Genomic DNA, 21,714 nt, shown 5'->3' on the forward strand with positions numbered 1-21,714 from the left:
TTTGCCTAAAGTGAAACAACCCGATGATTCTCAACCTCAGTCACTTCGCTCAGTGTTGGCCATTCTGACGAGCGCTTTGCCATTGAATGCGTGGCCGTGCTGTCGCGAGTGCTGCCGAGGCAACTGTACGACGTAAGTCTGTTATTCCTCCATAAAACCTATCAGCACAACGCAAGAATAACCTGCCTCCCCAACATCTCTAATTGGAATCTCACTTCTTTCATCCAGTGGAGGCTGATCCAGAGAAATCCACATATCATTTCACCACGTTTCACAACTATCAAAAGGTGTCCCGAATCGAAGTCTCTCCCTCCACTCCTCAAAGGTAAGCGTTTTAACGTTTCAAAGCAATCTTGAAGTTTGTCCCAATATTTAACTGCATTGTTGAATGTCTAACGTGTATAAAATCTGACCACAGTCTCGATGCAATGATAGATTGTGAATTTAATTACTACTTTTCACTGGAAATCTGCAACTCGGTTGTAGCAATGTAGCCTTTTAGAAAAATAGCACGATGCTATGATTTTTTACCATGTGTTATTTCAATGTGTACTTTTATGAATGCATGTTGATAAATCGTGCAATAAATCTAGAATTCGGTTTGTTGAGAAAATATATGTGATGAAAAAGGCGGGCTTTTTTTTTTTGAAGACATGAGAATGCAGGCGCTGAGATCTTTGAGCAAGAAACAATGTGCTGGAGGAACTCAGTAAATCAGACAGCATCTGTGGACCTGCTAAAGGAAGAAGGGTCCCGACCATGTCCTTCCGGGAGTCGTGGTATCTGCTCTATAGCCGTTGAAACTTTAAAGCAAAGATACAGAAAAAGTTGGAGTAACTCAGCGGGACGGGCAGCATCTCTGGAGAGAATGAATGGGTGACGTTTGAAGCATGCTTAGCGAAAGCGAGTGTATAGCGGAATATTTCGTGAGTTTCCCTGAAAGGAAGAACTTCCATTCATCGTGATACTTTCCGTTATGTTCGCAGAACATCTTTTGACATTTACAAATAGGAACGCAAATTTACTTCCGTATTTGCTGAATCAGCCTTGCGGAGCTCAAGCATTAAGATCGTTTACAATTATCTGCTTGTTTTACTCCATTTACTTCAAACGTTCTGTTTTATTGCTGTATTATATACCAGGGTCTCGCAGCTCCCTGTCCTGAAGAGATTGATTACAACGTTACCAAGAATAAAAGAGCTGGAGGGCATTAGAATCGAGAGTAGGTATAGACCAGACCGCCCCCTCCCCTCCATCGTGTTCCTCTTTCAACACCACTTTCCCGCCCGCTAACCGTTCTATTCTGGTCCAGTTCAGTTCAACCCTCTGTCAATCTCTAACGAATATATTCATTAATTTCAATTCCACATCACTGTGAGGAAGAGAATTCCAGTGACATGGCCAACTAAAGGAAGACACACGTCCTTGTAAAAAAACATTGAATTTTCCAATTTTAGGTAACAGTATTATGTTTCTTGTCTCACTAACACACTGTTAAGCTGCATCAAAACGGGTCTAGTTTTATACTGGGTCGCCCTTATAATGAAGGCCACCATTCTATCAACCATCCTAATTACTTCTGTTTAACTGATGATCAGCCATGATCATATTGAATGGCGGTGCAGGCTCGAAGGGCCGAATGGCCTACTCCTGCACCTATTTTCTATGTTTCTATGTTTTCTATGTTTCTGCATGCAACTATTTAACTGTGAGTCTGAAGGAGAGTCTCGACCTGAAACATCACCCATTACTTCCCCACATCATGCACCATCTGCCAATTTCCTAACCACTTGCCAAATCTACAGTGCCCTCCATAATGTTTGGGACAAAGATCCATCATTTATTTATTTGGCTCTGTACTCCACAATTTAAGATTTGTGATAGAAAAAATCGAATGTGGTTAAAGTGCACATTGTCATATTTTAATAAAGGCCATTTTTTATAGATTTTGGTTTCACCATGTAGAAATTACAGCTGTGTTTATACATAGTCCCCCCATTTCAGGGCACCGTAATGTTTGGGACACAGGAATGTCATGTAAATGAAAGTAGCATGTTTAGTATTTCATTGCATATCCTTTGCATGCAATGACTGCTTGACGTCTGCGATTCATGGAATCACCAGTTGCTGGGTGTCTTCTCTGGTGATGCTCTGCCAGGCCTGTTTTGCAGCCATCTTTAGCATGCTTGTTTTGGGAGCTAGTCCCCTTCAGTTTTCTCTTCAGCATATAAAAGGCATGCTCAATTTGGGTTCAGATCGGGTGATTGACTTGGCCGCTCAAGAATTGACCATCTTTTGGTTATGAAAAACTCTTTTAGCAGTTTGTTTGGGATCATTGGCTTGCTGTAAAATGAACGGCTGGCCAATGTGTTGTGAGGCATTTGTTTGAACTTGTGCAGATAGGATGTGTCTATACACTTCAGAATTCATTATGCTACGACCATCAGCAGTTGTATCTTCAATTTACATAAGTGAACCAGTACCTTCCGCAGCCATACATGCCCAGGCCATAACAGCCCCACCACCGTGTTTCACAGATGAGGTGATATGCTTTGGATCTTGGGCAGTTCCTTCTCACCTCCATACTTTGCTCTTGCCATCATTCATATAAATTAATCTTCATCTCATCTGTCCCCAAGACATTTTTCCAGAACTGTGGCTGCTCTTTTAAGTTCTTCTTGGCAAACTGTAACCTGGCCATCCTATTTTTGGGGCTAACCAATGGTTTGCTTTTTTCAGTGTAGCCTCTGTATTTCTGTTCATGAAGTCTTCTACAGACAGTGGTCATTAACAAATCCACACCTGACTCCTGAAAAGTGTTTCTGATCTATCGGACAGGTGTTTGGGAATTAGAGAGAATTCTTCAATCAGCTGTGGAGGTCTTCCTTGGCCTGCAGTCCTTTTGCCATTAGTAAACTCACCTTTCTTCTTAATTATGTTCCAAACAGTTGATTTTGGTAAGCCGAAGGGTTGGCAAATATCTCTAATAGTTTTATTCTTGTTTCTCCGTCTCATAATGGCTTATTTGACTTTCATTGGCGCAACTTTGGTCTTCGTGTTGATAAAGAGCAATAAAAGTTTGCTACGGTGATGGAAACACTGGAGAAAATACTAGATTCTGAGAGCTCGCTTGTACCTGCTTTAAGGAGGCAATTAAACACACCTGAGCAATTACAAACACCTGTGAAGACATGTGTCCCAAACATTATGGTGCCCTGAAATGGGGGGACTATGTATAAACACAGCAGTAATTTCTACATAGTGAAACCAAAATGTATAAAAATGGTGTTCAAGAAGGAACTGCAGATGCTGGAAGATCGAAGGTACACAAAAATGCTGGAGAAACTCAGTGGGTGCAGCAGCATCTATGGAGCGAAGGAAATGGGCGACGTTTCGGGCCGAAACCCTTCTTCAGACTGATGGGGGGTGGGGGGGAGAAGGAAGGAAAAAGGGAGGAGGAGGAGCCCGAGGGCGGGGGGATGGGAGGAGACAGCTTGAGGGTTAAGGAAGGGGAGGAGACAGTAAGGGCTAGCAAAATTGGGAGAATTCAACGTTCATGCCGTCAGGACGCAAGCTACCCAGGCGGAATATGAGGTGCTGTTCCTCCAATTTCCGGTGTTGCTCACTCTGGCAATGGAGGAGACCCAGGACAGAGAGGTCGGATTGGGAATGGGAGGGGGAGTTGAAGTGCTGAGCCACCGGGAGTTCAGGTAGGTTATTGCGGACTGAGCGGAGGTGTTCGGCGAAACGATCGCCCAACCTCCGCTTAGTCTCCCCGATGTAAATCAGCTGACATCTAGAGCAGCGGATGCAGTAGATGAGGTTGGAGGAGATACAGGTGAACCTTTGTCGCACCTGGAACGACTGCTTGGGTCCTTGAATGGAGTCGAGGGGGGAGGTGAAGGGACAGGTGTTGCTTTTCTTGCGGTTGCAACGGAAAGTGCCCGGGGAGGGGGTGGTACGGGAGGGAAGGGAAGAATTGACAAGGGAGTTGCGGAGGGAGCGGTATTTGCGGAAGGCAGACATGGGGGGAGATGGGAAGATGTGGCGAATGGTGGAGTCACGTTGGAGGTGGCGGAAATGGCGGAGGATTATGTGTTGTATTTGCCGGCTGGTGGGGTGAAAGGTGAGGACCAGGGGGACTCTGCCCTTGTTGCGAGTGCGGGGATGGGGAGAGAGAGCAGTGTTGCGTGGTATGGATGAGACCCTGGTGCGAGCCTCATCTATGGTGGTGGAGGGGAATCCCCGTTCCTTGAAGAACGAGGACATTTCCGATGCCCTGGTATGGAACGTCTCATCCTGGGAACTGATGCAGCGTAGGCGGAGGAATTGGGAGTAGGGGATGGAGTCTTTACAGGGGGCAGGGTGGGAAGACGTGTAGTCCAGATAGCCATGTGAATCAGTGGGTTTGTAGTGTATGTCGGTCAGAAGTCTGTCCCCTGCGATGGAGATGGTGAGGTCAAGGAATGGTAGGGAAATGTCGGAAATGGTCCAGGTGTATTGGAGTGCCGGATGGAAGTTGGTGGTGAAGTGGATGAAGTCAGTCAGTTGTGTGTAGGTGCAGGAGGTGGCCCTAAAGCAGTCATCAATGTAACGGAGGTAGAGGTCGGGGATGGGGCCCTGGTACGTATTGAACAAGGATTGTTCAACGTACCCGACAAAGAGGCAGGCGTAGCACCCTATAAAAATGGCCTTTATTAAAATCTGACAATGTACACTTTAACCACGTGATTTTTTTAATATTACAAATCTCAAATTGTGAAGTACAGAGGCAAATAAATAAATGATGGGTCTTTGTCCCAAACATTATGGAGGACACTATATATATGTTTCTCATCCTCGCGTCCTCTCCAGAATCCAAGGAAGGTTGGCGGATCCGCTACAGTCTGTACCCTTTCCGTTTTAGACCCGGGCACGCTGGCTTTGTGATCCAGGGAGCTTGTTGAAGGATGAGGTTCATATACAGCTGGAGTTGTTCTTGGAGTGTTACTTTGAGATCTGATGGAGGATTAGTACAGCAGACAACACAGACCTAAGACAGATGGAATGATGTTTTAAATAGTTAGAGTTGTGATCAGTTAAATATGGTCTGGCTGAAAACAGAGAGACTGGTAATCTATCAAAGCGAATGAGATAAATCGTTAAACAGAAAGAATTCTCAGCAAAACGGATACATCATAGTTTAGAGAGACTAAATGGGAAACTCCCCGAAAAAAAATGATGCCCTCGTTTTCTGAAGAAGGGTCTCGGCCCGAAACGTCTATTCCTTTTCTCCAGAGATGCTCTCTGGCCCGCTGAATTACATTTTGTGTCTATCTTTGGTTTAGACCAGTATCTGCAGTTTCTTCCGACAGATCTATTTTACGCCGCTTCTTTCTATGATGCAATGTTCCACAGGCAGGTTTATTTCTGGTTTGCATCGGGTGGGAATCAGGCTTTATTTGAGGAGTGTTGCAGTGTGTCTTATGAGAAGGCATAAGCATAACGTTGTCTCACGGAGGGACATTGTAGCCCGTGTGGTTCGCATCGAAGGAGCGAACGTTAGATGTTATAATGGCGTATGGCCATTGGTGCTGAACTGTGAAATTGGTAGAACGTTATCCGGAGCTTCGTCCCTCGTGTACCTATCCGGAAACCGACGATAAAGCATCCGCGGTGTGAGCCTTCAGTGCTGTAATGGTACAATGTGGTCGGAGCGAGCGCCTTCCACAAACAGGATGCGGGGAACTTTTACAGCCACGTTGCCTGACTGTCAAAGAGGTTTACCCGAAGCTCCAAAAACGCATGAATAAATGATCTCCATTCATTGGTAAATGATCCTGAATGCCCCTCAGCTTTGAAATGAAAAGCGACAACTTGCTCACTGGCCGGGGATCTGTCGGGAGATTCCCGACAGTAAATAGAAGATAATTTGCTGTGCCCTCCCTCCATTCAGGGCTCCAGTATCAGGACCAAGGTGAAACCGAGTGCAAACTACTGACAAATTCCCAAACCCCGGAGTTTTCCTTTTATATATTTTAATTTTACACACACACTGAACTTTTTTTTAAATCGTTTATTATATTATTTACAGTGTACTATGTTTACATATTCTATTGTACTGCTGCAAGTAAGAATTTTATTGGTCTAAGGTAGACAAAATTGCTAGAGAAAGTCAGCGGGTGCGGCAGCATCTATGGAGCAAAGGAAATAGGCAATGTTTCTGGTCGAGACCCTTCTTCTGACTGATGCAGGGTGGGGGGAGCCAGAGGGCTGAGAAGGGAAGGAGACAGCAAGGGCTACCGGAAATTGGAGAAGTCAATGTTCAAGCCGCTGGGGTATAAACTGCCCAAGTGAAATATGAGGTGGTGCTCCTCCAATTTACGGTGGTGCTCACTCTGGCCATGGAGGAGGCCCAGGCCAGAAAGGTCGGATTCGGAATGGGAGGGGGAGTTGAAGTGCTGAGCCACCGGGAGATCAGCGGCTGTTCCTCTGGGTCTTCCCCATCCCCCTCAAACCATGTGATCCCAGCTCTTCCCCACCCACACTACAGTCTTCATGCCCCCCTCCTCCCTGACCACCCACTACCCCCGCCCCCCCCACCAGACATGGCCTCAGCCTCAGTCCACTTACCTGCCTTCCTCCGCCCCCAACCCCCATCTCTGCCGTGTGTTCACCATCCCCCAAACCTCCCCCTCTCCGACACCAAACGGTCTGTCCTCAGCAGAGGCCTTACCTTTGTCCCCCTCCGTCCCCACCTCATTGAGTTCTGCACCCGCCACGACTTGGAGCTCTTCTACCGACACCTCACAGCTTTCTTTCCGTGGGAATGAGTCCTCGCCCCCCCATTGTTGATCCCTTGCCCCATCTCCAACAGACCCCCTCCTCTTGGACCCCCCCTCATGGTCATCTTCCGGCTTTAGACCTTTTTATTCAAAATTACCGGCGAGACATCAACCGCCTCAACTTCTCCACTCCCCTGTCTCACTCTAACCTCTCCCCCCCTGAACGTACAGCCATCGACTCACTCTGCAACCACCCAGACTAGGTTATCAAACCCGGCGACAAGGGAGGTGCCGTGGTAGTCTGGTGCGCTGATCTCTACAAAGCTGAGGCCACGTGCCAACTTTCAGACACCTCCTCCTACTTATCCCTGGACCATGACCCCACAGACGAGCACCAGGTCACTATCTCTAGCACCATCACTGACTTCATCCACTCCTGCTCCCCCCCCCCCCCCCCCCCCCCCCCCCCAAGCCTCCAACCTCAACGTTCCCCAGCCCCGCACGGCCCAATTTTACCTTCTCCACAAAGTCCACCAACCTGACTGTCCTGGTAGACCCATTGTCTCTGCCTGTTTGTGCCCTACCGAACTTATTTCCACATACCTCAACTCCTATCCCCCTAGTTAAATCCCTCCCGACCTATGTTCAAGGCATCTCAGACACTCTCTGTCGTCTCCAGGCATTCCATTCTCTATGCCCCCATCCCCTCATCTTCACCATGGACGTCCAGTCACTCTACACCTCCACCCCCCACCAGGAGGGTCTCAAAGCCCTCTGGTTCTTCCTCGACCGGAGAACCAACCAATACCCATCCACTGATACTCTCCTCTGCCTAGCGGGGCTGGTCCTTGCCCTTAATAACTTTTTGTTTGACTCCTCCCATTTCCTCCAAATACAAGGCGCAGCTATGGGCACGCACATGGGCCACCGCAATGCCTGCCTCTTTGTAGGGTATGTCGAACAATCCTTGTTCGAGACGTACCAGGGCCCCATCCCCGACCTCTACCTCTGCTACATAGACGATTGCATTGGTGCTACTTCCTGCACCAACACACAACTCACTGACTTCATCAACTTCGCCACTAACTTCCATCCGGCACTCAAATACACCTGGACCATTTCCGACACTTCCCCTACCATTTTTTGACTTCACTATCTCCATCGCAGGTGATAGACTTTTGACTCACATCCATTATAAACCCACTGACTCCCATGGCTATCTAGACTACACTTCTTCCCACCCTGCTTCCTGTAAGGACTCCATCCCCTACTCCCAATTCCTCTGTCTACGCCGCATCTGCTCCCAGGATGAGGTGTTCCACACCAGGGCAATGGAAATGTCCTCATTCTTCAGGGAACGGGGTTCCCCTCCCCTACTATAGATAAGGCTCTCACTAGGGTCTCTTCAATACCCCGCAACACTGCTCTCTCCCCATCCCCCCACTTGGAACAAGGGCAGAGTCCCCCTCGTCCTCACCTTCCACCCTGCTAGCCGTCACATACAACAATTAGTCCTCCGTCATTTTTGCCACCTCCAGCGTGACCCCACCACTCGCCACATCTTCCCATCTCCTCCCCTGTCTGCTTTCCGCAAAGACCGCTCCCTCCGTAAGTCCCTGGTCAATTCTTATTCCCTCTCCGGGCACCCTTGCAACCGCAGGAGATGCTACACTTATCGCTTTACCTCCCTCCTCGGCTCCATTCAAAGACCCAAGCAGTCGTTCCAGGTGCGACAGAGGTTCACCTGCACCTTCTCCAACCTCATCTATTGCATCTGCTGCTCTAGATGTCTGCTGATCTACATCGGTGAGACTAAGCGTAGGCTTGGCGATCGTTTTGCTGAACACCTCCGCTCGGTCCACATTAAGCAACCTAATCTCCCTGTGGCTCAGCACTTCAACTCCCCCTCCCATTCATAATCTGACCCTTCTGTCCTGGGCCTCCTCCATGGCCAGAGTGAGCACCACTGGAAATTAGAGGAGCAGCACCTCATATTCCACTTGGGCAGTCTGCACCCCAGCGGCTTGAACATTGACTTCTTCAATTTCTAGTAGCCCTTGCTGTCTCCACCCCTTCCCAGTTCTCCCTCAGCCCTCTGGCTCCTCCTCTTCCTTTCTTCTCCCCCCCCCCCCCCCACTCTGCATCAGTCTGAAGAAGGGTTTCGGCCCAAAACGTTGCCTATTTCCTTTGCTCCCTAGATGCTGCCTCACCCGCTGTGTTTCTCTAGCACTTTTGTCTACCTTCGATTTTCCAGCATCTGCAGTTCCTTCTTGAACATTTTATTGTTCTATCTGGGACATTTAACAATAAAACATTCTTGACTCTCTTGACTCTTTCTTTAAGGGCGTGGTCAAGTGGTGCCCCACTTTTGTCCTACTTCCTTTGAAGAGCACTTTTCTCTGCATTCTTTGTAGGACAGTGTGAGTGTGTGTTAACATCACTAGTCCTTAGTGCTTGCTTTTACAGCATTACTGCCCAGTGGCGCAGCGGTAGAGTTGTTGCCTTACAACTCCAGAGATCCTGGTTCGCTCCTGACTATGGGTGTTCTGTGTGCGGAGTTTGCACGTTCTCCCTGTGATCCATATCAGTTTTCTCTGGGTACTCCGATTTCATCCCACATTCCAAAGATATGTGCAGGTTTGTGGTTTGAAGCTACTAGGACAGCAGGACAGGCAACATCTCTGGAGAGAAAGAATTGGTGACATTTCTTAATTAGCTTCTGCAAATTGGCCCTAATATCTAGGACTAGAACTAGTGTATCATTGGTGGGTGATCATTGGTGGGTGTGGACTCGGTGGGCTGAAAACCTTCTTTCTAAGCCCTAACTCTAAGCTAAACTGTGAATCTATGTCACAGACTGACTAATTTCTCTAGGATAGCTGGAAGCCATTCTGCCTTTAGCATGAGCTGATACCTAACTCACATCCTTTTACACCATTGAAAATGGTTTGGGGTCAACGTCAGTGTGAAGCCATCCTTGAGTCTTAGGACGATTGCTATCCCAGCTTACACCCAGGCACAGCTAGCCCATCGGTGTAGTCACCTGCAGCACACACAGTGACCCACTGACTGACAAACCTTCCCTTCAACTTAGGAGAAAGTAGCTTGCCTAGGTAAATCCATAAGCCAATTGTAGAAGGAGCTTCATATGCTGGTTTATACCAAAGATAGACACAAAGTGCGGGAGCAACTCTGTTGGTCAGGTAGCACATCTGGAGAAAAGGAATAGGTGACATTTCGGGATGGAACCCTTCTTCAATCAGAAGATGAGAGGGGAGACATTTAAGAGGTTTTCAGCAGTGACGTTTTTATTCATGGTGTAGTCCATATCTGGAAAGAGTTGCCAGAAGAAGCTATAGATGCAGGTACAAAAATGACTTTTAAAAGACATTTGCACAGATATATCGATAGGACGGAATGTGGGCCAAATGCAGGCAAACGGGACTAGCCCTGTATGTCGGTGGGCTGAAGAGCCTGTTTCCGTGCTCTATACCTCTATGATCCCTATGACCCCAACTTTCTGCTAAGAGCATGTTGGTAGTACCTTTGCTAAAGTACTATTATAATGCAGAGTATCGCCAACACAGATGGGCAATGAATGCTGGTCTAACCTGCATTTTTCACATTATAAGAAAATATATTAAATTAGAGATTATTACATTTATTCATTTCACCTGTTAAATTATTAATGTGTATACTGGTAATTTACAATTCACTATTAAGTTTCTTTCCAAGTAGGCTCTTGCCTATTTCTGTTCATGATTTTCATACTGCACTTTCCACTGCAAAGCAGCACAATGCTTGGTCGGTACTTAACTGATCAGGCAGCTTTGGTGATGCTCAGTGAGTTGAACCATGATCACTTTCTCTCCCTGTCATCATTTTACTATCGACCACAAAGTTCAGGGCGTTAACTTGTTTTTGTCTATATATGCTCTCTGATTACCTAACTATTTCATTATTTCCTGTCTTTATTTTCAACTATTGTTATCTACAATATCTTGTTTTATTTCAGGGCAGAGTTTGTGTTTTTCCAATTTTACCGTGATCTCATTATAAATGTGACAGTGTTTTAACCTTATGGTCCTATATGGTTTCCTAAGTGCAAAATTAAGCATGAACAATTAAGAGTAACGTGTTTGCTGGTGATGTGTTATCCACAAATAATAGGCTGAATGAGCTATTTCTATGATTTATGATATAGCCCCCCTCTAACATTAGGGGGAATTATTTTAATAAATGACAAGAATATAAAATGGGTGGCAACTGTCCATTATATGTTCCACTTGAAATTCTTTATAATGATTTAGGGGCGGCACAGTGGCAGAGTTGTGTACGAAGGAACTGCAGATGCTGGTTTAAATCGGAGATAGACACAAAAAGCTGGAGTTGTTGCTACCTTACAGCACCAGAGACCCGGGTGCTGTCTGTATGGAGTGTGTACGTTCTCCCTGTGACTGTGTGGATTTTCTCCAGGTGCTCCAGTTTCCTCCTGCACTCCAAAGATATACAGGTTTGCAGGTTAATTGGCTTTGGTAAAATTGTAAATTGTCCCAAGATAATACTAGTGTATGGGGATTGAGGTGTATATCAGTGCATGTACACATATGAGAACAAGTTAACATGTAATTTGATTTGTGACACATTATTGTACCTAACAATGTAGTTAGTTCAGAGTTGACTGCCTTGAATAAGGATTTTAGTTTTGTTGAAATATACAGCTTTGAAGCAGGCCCTTCAGCCCACTGAGTTCATGATGACAATTGATCACCAGTACTATTTCTATGTTATCCCACTTTCGTATCCTACACACTAGCAGCAGTTTACAGAAGCCAATTAACCTACAAACCCGCACGTCTTTGGAGTGTAAGAGAAAACCGGAAAACCCAGAGAAAACCCATGCGGTCACAGGGAGAACATACAAACTCTGAAACTACTAGAGACCGCACCTGTAGTAAGGATTCTTGGACTCTTGCACTGTGAGGCAGCAGCTCTACCACTGCACCACTGTGCCTTCCAAAGGTTACAAAGTGATAGAGTAACTCAACAGATCTAGCAGCATCTCTGGAGAATATGGATAGGTGACATTTTGACCTGAAATGTCAGCTATCCAATTCTCCAAAGTTGCTCCCTGACCCAGTCCAGCACGTTGTGTCTTTTTTCTAAACCAGCGTTTGCAGTTCCTTGTGTCTCGTTCAATAAAGGATGCTTATATGGGAGCTAACCTCTGATACTTGCCTAGGTAGTAATATTTATCACCCCAGAGACATGAACAATAACCCCATGGGGTGGCAGGGTGGGAATAGTGTCTCTTATTGCTGATTGTCCGCTATAACCATTACGGATTTGCTCCATCCACCTAGCGGCCACTCAATAAAATGACAATTTATTTAAAAATACAATGTTCTTTTTATCAGCTAAATATATATATTTTTGCTGCAAGCTAAAACTACTAAAGGCTGTTTGTCGCATTGCTAAACAGTATTATCGCACACGTGTGGATCAAAGCAAATGCTTGTCAATTTCTATGGCCACCCACAGTGTAACTAGCAGTCTGTGTTCTTGAAAGTACAGTGGTGTCTGATTACTGTGGGGCCACTCCGTCCGCTATAACCAAAGTCCGTTATAAAGGGGTCTGGAATAACAAGAGTAGGCCATACATTTTCCTTCCTTATTTTTCTTGGTAGATTTGTAGTTCTACTACCAATACAGGATTCATGTTACACTTGTGGGTCGCTAAGACCACAGCTTTATAGAAGTGGGTGTTGTAAAGATCCAATGATATAGGAACATTGTGTGATGTACAGCATGGTTGAATGCCCCTTCGTTGACGATATAATTGCCTGGCCCCTTCAAAGCCGACCATCAGGCAGCCATCTACACTAATCCGGTTTACCAATCTACCTGTGGCACCTATAACACAGCAACCAAGTGGCCCTCACGCACCAATAACCTACTCGAATCACTCAGCTTAGCACAATTCTGGAACTCCCTCCCCAACAGCACTGCAGGAGCATCTTCACTAGAAGGTCAAGGGCAATGTAAGAAGAAAGTGGCCCACCTCCTTCCTCAAGGATAATTAGAGATGGACCCTAGATGCCGGGCTTGGCAGATGCCAAAGACATTAATCAATTAAGAAAAACCTGACTAACTCTGAATGTAATGTTTGGGCTCAGTAAATATTTGATAAGATTCTCCTTCATCCCCGCTTACCCACTTCAATCAATACTTGCTTCTCAAGGCATAATTATAGGAAACTCTACAAAGTAACATCATGCAGTTAAGTTTTATTAATAACATTAAAATGTATACAATATTTAATCAAATTAAATGCTTTTGCTCTCTGTACTTTTTCAGTTTTAAATATTGTTGATTGGAGATTAATATTGATATGGGCATCATCAGGTGCTGCCAGTATGGAGTTTGTACACAAAGAATGTTTAATTGCTATATGTACTAGCCATGGAAAAATAAAATCCTTACTGGTGCTGATATTGGTGCAAAGCAAAATCATGGTCCTTAGTGAAACCAAAGACTGTCCATAGTTCATTGTGAGGTTAGTGTAGCGCAGAGTTCAAGAAAGTGATGGTTGTTAGGAAGTAGCTTTTCTTGAATACGGTGGTCACAGTTTTCATGATATTTTACTTCGGAGTCACGTGAGTGACTACATGAAGACCCCACCAGCACGCATGCGCGACATAGTGTCTCACGCAGTGCACAGCGACGGGCGGGAGAACGAGCTCTCCCACAGCTAGTTTAAAAACGGGACCTCCAGGTAAGTAAACTACTCTGAGGTCGTATTTTGGAAATCCTTGTTCTGCTTCTCGTTTCAGCGCAATGAACAAGGGAAGACAACCAAAGAAGGTCATACCCTGTCCGACTGCAATGGACCAGGAGGTTCCCAGCAGTGGGGGGCGACCAGCGGCACCTGGACCGCACACCCTGCGGTCCTCAGTCACCGACAATATTTCTGTCCAGCCAAGCCCAGCGCCGCTAGCACCACAGCTCGAACAACCACAGTGGGCTGGAGGCAAGGCTAAACGGAAGTCGGACCGGCTGGCTTACTCGGATGAGTCCAGTGCGGAAGACTCACCGCCTGAGAGCGGCAGAGGTGACCGTTTGGGCCGCATGGAAAGGCTCATGGAGCAAATGCTCCAGCGAGACCTGCTCCGGGAGATGGGACAAGCTCGCCAAGGGAGTACAAGCACTCCCGCTCCAGTGCATCACCAAATACTCGCCATCGCATCACCCTCAGGTGAGGGGAGCGTTGGCGACCAGGACTGGGCTGGTCAAGAACAGGGGTCATTGGCTGAAGAACGCGGCAGTGTGCTGGGGGTACAGGATCAGGAAGAGCTGCTGGGAGTGGTGAACCGCTACGCGGTAACACCGCGAGCGGGACGGCCGTTACAGCCCAAACTGGCGGCCAGTATTGACTACCTGTCCTTTAAACCACTGCAAAAACAGGTAGTCAATCCCGAAAATTGCATATCGCTCAATGTACCAGCCGTTAACAGTCAAATCTGGGGGTACATTGGGCAGGGTATCCGAACCCAAGAACTCAAATTAAAAAAATTACTGAAGCTTCTGACGTCGGCTATAACTTCATGTGCTCGTTCGGTGGACGGGGTTGACATGACAACCAATCAACAGGACACCCTGGCTCTGCTGTGCAACACACAGTATGAGATCAACAACCTCCGGAAGGAGGCCATAAGACCTGCCCTCAACCCAAAATTCGCAGGATTGTGTAAAACGCCGACCTCACAGCCACAGATCCTGCGATTTGGCAAAGACCTACCAAACCAAGTGAAAGATCTGGATGAAGAGTTCAAGGCATTTGGACTCATGAGGGCAGGCCCCCGGAACGAGCAAAACCACGGAACCCAGACAGCAGTACCCCTACGCATCCACCAGTAGGCTTCTACTTCATGGTACTGGTGAAAGCTCGGGGCCTGCATATCATCCCCGGAGGTCTTTTTTAGGACAGGGCCCAGAGCGGGCCCCATGGAAGATGCGCCACCCCCACACAGCACCACCCCGACAGACAAGGAACCAGAAGCCCAAAAAGTGAACATTCTACCAATAACAATGGAGGTAGGTGGGTCTGGTTCCTACCAGTAGATAAAAGGTGGGGGGCCTTTGCTAACAGGGGGGAGGCTACACCTGTTTTTGGAAACATGGAGGACTATCACACTTGACAATTATTTACTAAAAAGTATTCAAGAATATAAAATTGAATTTATTCAAGAAAGTATGCCACCAGTTCAGCATGCACCCCAAAGGGGATTTACCCTCTCACTAAAAGAAAAACGCGAGGGACAAGCAGAACTGGTGAGGTTACATACAAAGTGAATCATAGAGAAATCTAAACATGAACCTTTGGAATTCGTATCAAATATATTTACTAAAACCAAAAAAGATGGTGGATGTCGCATCATCGTTGACTTAACCACGTTGAATACTTTTGTTAGGTATATACACTTTAAAATGGAAACATTTGTAACTGCCAAACAATTGATTTCCAAAGGATACTTTATGGCAAGCATTGACGTAAAGGATGCATACTATTCAGTACCCATTCATAAGGATCATCGTAGATACCTAAAATTTAACTGGATGGGGCAACTAAGGCAGTACAAATCATTGCCTAATGAACTAACATCAGCTCCAAGACTGTTTACCAAGATATTAAAACCAGCCTTGGCAATACTAAGAAAACAAAAACATATTGTCATGGCATATCTTGATGATATTTTGATAATAGGCAAAACCATGGAATTAGCTAATTCAGCAGCATTAGCTACTAATATTTATTTAATATTATTAAACATTTATTTGAAACCTTGGGGTTTGTCATAAATCCAGATAAATCTAAGTTGACACCATCCACAACTATGGACTATCTGGGATTCACAATTAACTCAGTCCACATGTCTGAAACGGTGCCAAAAGAAAAAGCAGCAGAATTGGCACAAACCTGTAACAAATTAATGGTTAACAATCAACCAACCACTCGTCAAGTGGCAAGAGTAATTGGGAAATTAGTAGCAGCATTTCCAGCTACCCGGATTGGACCTTTGCATTATCAAAACTTACAAAGAGCCAAGGTGCAAGCATTAAAACAACATGGAGGTCACTTTGACCAAACCATGAAATTACCAATCGAAGCAATATCAGAGTTACAATGGTGGAAAGAGAAGATTTGGCATAGTTCTAGTACCATCATTATCAATAATCCAACATTAACAATACAAACCGATGCCAGTGCTCAAGGCTCGGGAGCAACTAATACTATAGCCAGTACAGGTGGTAGATGGAATAATCTAGAATCATCACTACTACAGACACTGGGTATAAACTATTTGGAAATGTTGGGTGCGTTCTATGGGTTAAAAGCTTATTGTTCAACTATGCAGCATTTGTATGTCCGCTTACAGATTGACAATACCACAGTGGTGGCATATATTAACCATATGGGCGGGATAAAATCGATATCATGTGATAATCTGGCAATGGTGTGTCGACAAACATATTTGGTTATCAGCAACTTACCTACCAGGTAAGCTAAATACAGTGGCAGACACCAGGTCACGCAAATTCAATGATAACAACGAATGGATGTTAAACCCCAAAGCATTTACTGAAATTACAAAGCAATATGGAACACAAGATATCGATCTCTTGGCATCCCGGCTGAATCACCAGGTACCAACATATGTCGCTTGGGAACCAGACCCTGAGGCAGCGGCGATGGATGCATTCTCGCTGAACTGGGGGAAGTACTTTTTCTATGCCTTTCCCCCCCCTTCTGCCTCATCAGTCGGGTACTACGCAAAATACAGATGGACTCTGCTTCAGGTATTTTGGTAGTACCCGACTGGCCTACACAGCCATGGTTCCCAGTGGTCCTTGACAGGGTCATTGAACCACCCATGACCATTCCCAGCGGACCTGATCTACTGATCCACCCTGTCTCAGGCGAAAGTCACCCATGCCATGACAGAATAAACCTGTTGGGTTGCAGCCTCTAAAAAGACCTTTACTGGGCCTGGGATTGTCAAATAGGACCATGGACACGATGACAGCATCTCACTGACTTTCCACCAAGAAACAATATCTCTCCAGTATCAGAAAATGTGAAACATACTACTCAAGAACAGGGACAACATACAGATCAACAACCATAACTAATGTACTGGAGTTCCTGTCCAGCCTTCACCACGATAAAGGTCTGAGCTATAGCACTATCAATTGTGCTAGAAGTGCAGTGTCAGCCTATCTGGGGCAGGCACCAGAACAACAGGCCAGAGGGTCTCATCCGCTGGTGGCCAAATTAATGAGAGGGATCTTCAATACAAACCCCCCTAGACCTAGGTACACCAAGATCTGGGATGTCAGTGTTGTCCTGACATACCTAAGGGGATAGCCACCAGCCAGATCCCTCACTCTGGAACAGCTAACCCTGAAAACGGCTATGCTGATGGCATTAGTCTCAGCACAAAGGGTCCAGTCCCTTTACCTACTCAGACTGGACAATATGGTCATAACATCAGACCAAATAACGTTCACTATTCAGGAGCTGGTAAAACAGAGCAGACCAGGAACTTCAGGACTCATTATGGAAATCCGGGTGTACCCACCTGACCCCCGTTTATGTGTCATGACACACCTACTACAATATATCAACACAACCAAAGATCCCCAAGGGAGAGAAAAGGCACTATGGGTCAGCTACAAAAAGCCACATGGTCGGGTGTCGTGTCAAACCATCTCTAGATGGCTCAAACAGGTATTGGGAGCTGCTGGAGTGGATACTGATATTTACACATCTCACTCCACCAGGGCAGCATCTACATCTAAGAAAATGGACGTACCATTGGACCACATCCTGGCAACAGCGGGGTGGTCCATGGAAAGAACGTTCCAAACATTCTACAATAAGCCAATTATAAAACCTGTTTCATTTGCAGAGAGAATTTTAGACTCTGCAAATATATAATTTAAGCCCGGGGGAGCGTTATTTTCTTTGTTATTGTTTCAAATAAATATCATTATTGTTTTATAAACAGATTCATGTTTGATTACGAAAACATACGTCCTCCCATGGATGACTTCGGCAGTGAGTGAAGCATGGACTGTTACACGGTTTGAAATCACAGAGCTTTAAAATCTTCACGTAGTCACTCACGTGACTCCGAAGTAAAATAGTAAGATTAAATGAGAACTTACCAGTTTGAAGTTTGATCTTTATTTTATGAGGAGTTACGATGAGGGATTACGTGCCCTCCGCTCCCACCCTCAATTATAAAGGTTAACTGGTATCTTGGTTCTCCTTATCTAGCTCTGAACAATAAATGCAATGGTGAGTCCTTTTTTATGTTTTAAGGAATATTGCTTGTGTTAGAAGGTAAAGTTATAATAAGCCGTAGGTCTAAAGAATTACACAAAGTGCTGGAGTAACACACTAGGTCAGGCAACGTCCCTGGAGAACAGATAGTTGACATTTTGGGTCTTCTTCTTGAGATTGAAGAAGGTTCCTTACCTGAAACGTCTCCTACCAGTCTAAAGAATGAACCTGACACAAAATGTCACTTGTCCTGACATGAACCACCCCTGCTCCAGGGATGATGCCTTATCCACTGAGTTATTCCAGCACTTTATGTCCTTCTTTGTAAACCAGCATCAGCAGTTCCTTGTTTCTACAGGTTAAAATAATTCATATTCATAGATGGTATTGCAGATATACATGGATTCCTAATTGAAATTCAAATGCAAAGGGTCATTCAATTCAGACTAAAAAGCCAAGTTCCATGAAATCAGTTGACATTCAACTGTTGACATACAATGAAACATTGGTCCTATGGCCACACTTGATTTAACTGAGGACGCTAGTGTTTCCATGCTCCAATTGGTTATTGATGAATATATTTACGCCCTGTGGTGAGAAGACTCTTACTTTCCTAGTTGTCCATGCTGTATTTATGCATACAGCTAGGAAATTGCCTGCACCAGCAAAATTCATGTTTCGTGAGCCTGAATTGTCTGTATCCTGTCTCCATCATGCAATGTATTCATTTTAATCAAAGTCTCATCCATTTTCATTGTTATAGCCACCAACTACCAGTAATGCCACTTAAAATATATTAATAGCAGTAACTATTTTGTGCATTTCGACACTTAACAATGTAAAAGCTCTGCTGATTTCACATAAAGTTGGGTCTAAATGGCAGTTTCAATTAGCTTTGGCATCGTTAACAACAGTGGTAGTTATTCTTCATTAGAGCTTTTTATGGTTTCATTTTTGACTGCCCATCGAGGGCTAATGACATTAGCATGAATTCAATGCAGTGGACACACAGGTAATACTTTGCTCCTCTTCCAGATGATCTTATCAAATGGTACTATTGCTGGATTCTGAACATATTCCAAGGCTCCTTTGTTCCTCTGTGCCATTTTATTTCTTATTTTTCCAACTTTTCTAAGTTACTAGCAATCTCTTGCCAAAATGTACAACGTACCATCATACACACATGCCACTAAATTTAATTTGCCTTTTATGCATTTATATTTGTTGCATTATCTATCTGATATTTACTATGTATATATGTATGTAGCGCCGTAGAATTTGTGCACCTATTCCCCCCCCCCCCCCATCTCCCTTCTGTTTTGTTTTTCTGTTTCTTGTTTTTTGTGTAAAATTGTATGTATGCACTGAGTACGAGCAGCTTTCAGTTTCACTGTACATGTATAGTGACAATAAATGGCATATCTATCTATATACAGTTAGTTATCAATTACATTTGTAACATTATGCCACTAATTTATGATTATAAACTAGTTTGTGCATAACCATTGTCTCACCTTATCATGTTTCACCAAATAAATTAACCCTTTTATACCGACTCTTTAGTTTAGTTTAGTTTATTATTGTCACGTGTACCGAGGTACAGTGGTATCCAGTCAACGAAAAGACGATACTTAATTACAATCAAGCTGTCCAAAGTGCACAGGTAAAGGATAAAGGGTACACCATTTAGTTCAAGATAAATTCCAATAAAGTTTGATCAACAAGGTAGATGGGAGATCAGGATCGCACTCTAGCTGAAGATTGTCTTATGGCCATCTGTCAACCCAGTTGGTTATCTGGGCTGAGAGACCATTTGTCTATTGTTTCCATTGTCATTAATGCAATGCCATTTATGATGTTTTTTTGAAAGACTGTATTCCATGATGATTCCACTGTCCACATCTGCACATTCTAATACTTTGTCAAATAATTTCATAAGATTGCTTAAATATGAGTTTTCCTTTTATGAATTCATGCTAAATGATTTGTGTATTCTCTATCTCAAAATATTCTTGTATCTTTCCTCCCATTGAACATGAGTTAACTGGTCCATATGTCTTATTGAGGTTGTATTTTGGAGACACAAACCATGGATGTTGTTCAGTTATGTTTACTTTTTTACTGAAGTTTTATACATTTTTGTGAATGGAACACAAGTGAATAGATCAGATCTTCCACTGGCTAACAAATCTCCTGAGTTCACCAGTTGTCAACTCTCTAAGCACCACTCTTTGCTGGAGATGGCCTCCACTTGGCAGATGACCCCCAGTTAATTGACAATAACCAGCCTAGCTGACACATAATGTGTGGTCCCACCCAAACTCACAGGTTATCTGATGTGATACTGAGATGGAAAGCTTGCAAATGCCTTTGACAGTGACAAGCACTGAAAAAGTACATAAAATAAAAATAATTATTACAATAAAATAATCAAAATCACGTAAAACCCTAGAACACTACAGGAGCATTTAAAAACACTCAAATTGACTAAATTAAATCATTTAGAAAGGAATTACCTTATACTTCTCAGTTTAGTTTACTTTTGTTTAGTTTAGGGATAAGGCATGGAAACAAGCCTTTTGGCCCACCGAGTATACTCATACCATCAATCACCCATTAACACTAGTTGTATGTTATCCCATTTTCTCATCCACTCCCTACACTTTTCGTGGATTTTTTACAGAGGCCAATTAACCTACACATCAGCACATCTTTGGGATGGTGGAGAAAACTAGAGCACTGCATCGGAGGAAGCCAATGTGGGTCATGTTTTACAGGAGGTCATTGGTTAGCACTGACTCGGTGGGCTGAATGGCCTGTTTTCACACTGTGTCTCTAAACTGAAAATAATATTTTGCTGCAGAGAAACTTCATGGCCCATTCATGCATGATCAGAAATCGTTAGCACTGTGTTAAATTAAGAATACATTTTTTTGCACACTAAATTTCCAAGTAGGAATTCTACAAGAAGTAGACTCAAGGAATTTCTACAAGAATGTTATTTGCATGCCTATTTGTGAAAGGTTGGTCCTAATATGAATCAGTGGGGATGTTTTAACAATCAGTTCTACTCAATATGTAATTTCATCTTTCAATAATTAAAACTACCCTGTCGGTCCAAATAGGTAAACTTCAATTAAGACAGCGTTGAAGACTTTTTCTGAACATCTTTGCCAAACGCTGACCTGGAAGTTGGGATGGCAAATGTGGAACTTAAGACCATCACCAAATTTAATGAACATAAACCTGCAGCTGCAGAAGGTGGAATGAAAGGGTATGTGGAAAATATAAATTCCTTCATGTAATATTACATTAACATGTTAGAGAATCATTAATACTGTTAACTGCTCTACTGTAAAGAAAACTGCCATTGTCAAATAATATTTTGTAAAGTAAGATATTGAATGTCCAGAATTATAGGAATCCAACATAGATTCTCAGGAAAGTTAATTTCACAAATTGGAAGCTGACTTTAATGGATCCACTTTGCAACTATAAAGATAAATTATTTAAGTCAAGTGTTCCCCAGGCAAACAAATTGGGCCAGATTACGCATATGACTACCTGGTATTTCTACAGAGAACAGGTTGCTAACTGCAGTGC

The 21,714-nt window shown here is 44.2% G+C and overlaps 1 protein-coding gene across 3 annotated transcripts in view; it reads left to right on the forward strand.

Moving 5' to 3' along the window:
- The window catches only part of LOC129706407 (sodium-coupled neutral amino acid symporter 1-like), a 60,861-nt gene continuing 39,147 nt past the window's right edge, over positions 1 to 21,714 (forward strand). Inside the window, exons 1-3 of one of the 3 annotated variants that reach the window (XM_055650695.1) lie at positions 1 to 132; positions 229 to 325; positions 21,237 to 21,385. In XM_055650695.1, the coding sequence (XP_055506670.1) occupies positions 21,309 to 21,385 (77 nt within the window). In that variant the 5' untranslated portion in view covers positions 1 to 132; positions 229 to 325; positions 21,237 to 21,308. Of the gene's footprint in view, positions 326 to 21,236; positions 21,386 to 21,714 lie in introns of all 3 variants that reach the window. The other 2 variants (XM_055650696.1, XR_008725053.1) reach the window with 2 other exon arrangements.

The sequence above is a fragment of the Leucoraja erinacea genome, chromosome 19 (assembly GCF_028641065.1).
Source record: "Leucoraja erinacea ecotype New England chromosome 19, Leri_hhj_1, whole genome shotgun sequence".
Taxonomy (NCBI): Eukaryota; Metazoa; Chordata; class Chondrichthyes; order Rajiformes; family Rajidae; genus Leucoraja; species Leucoraja erinaceus.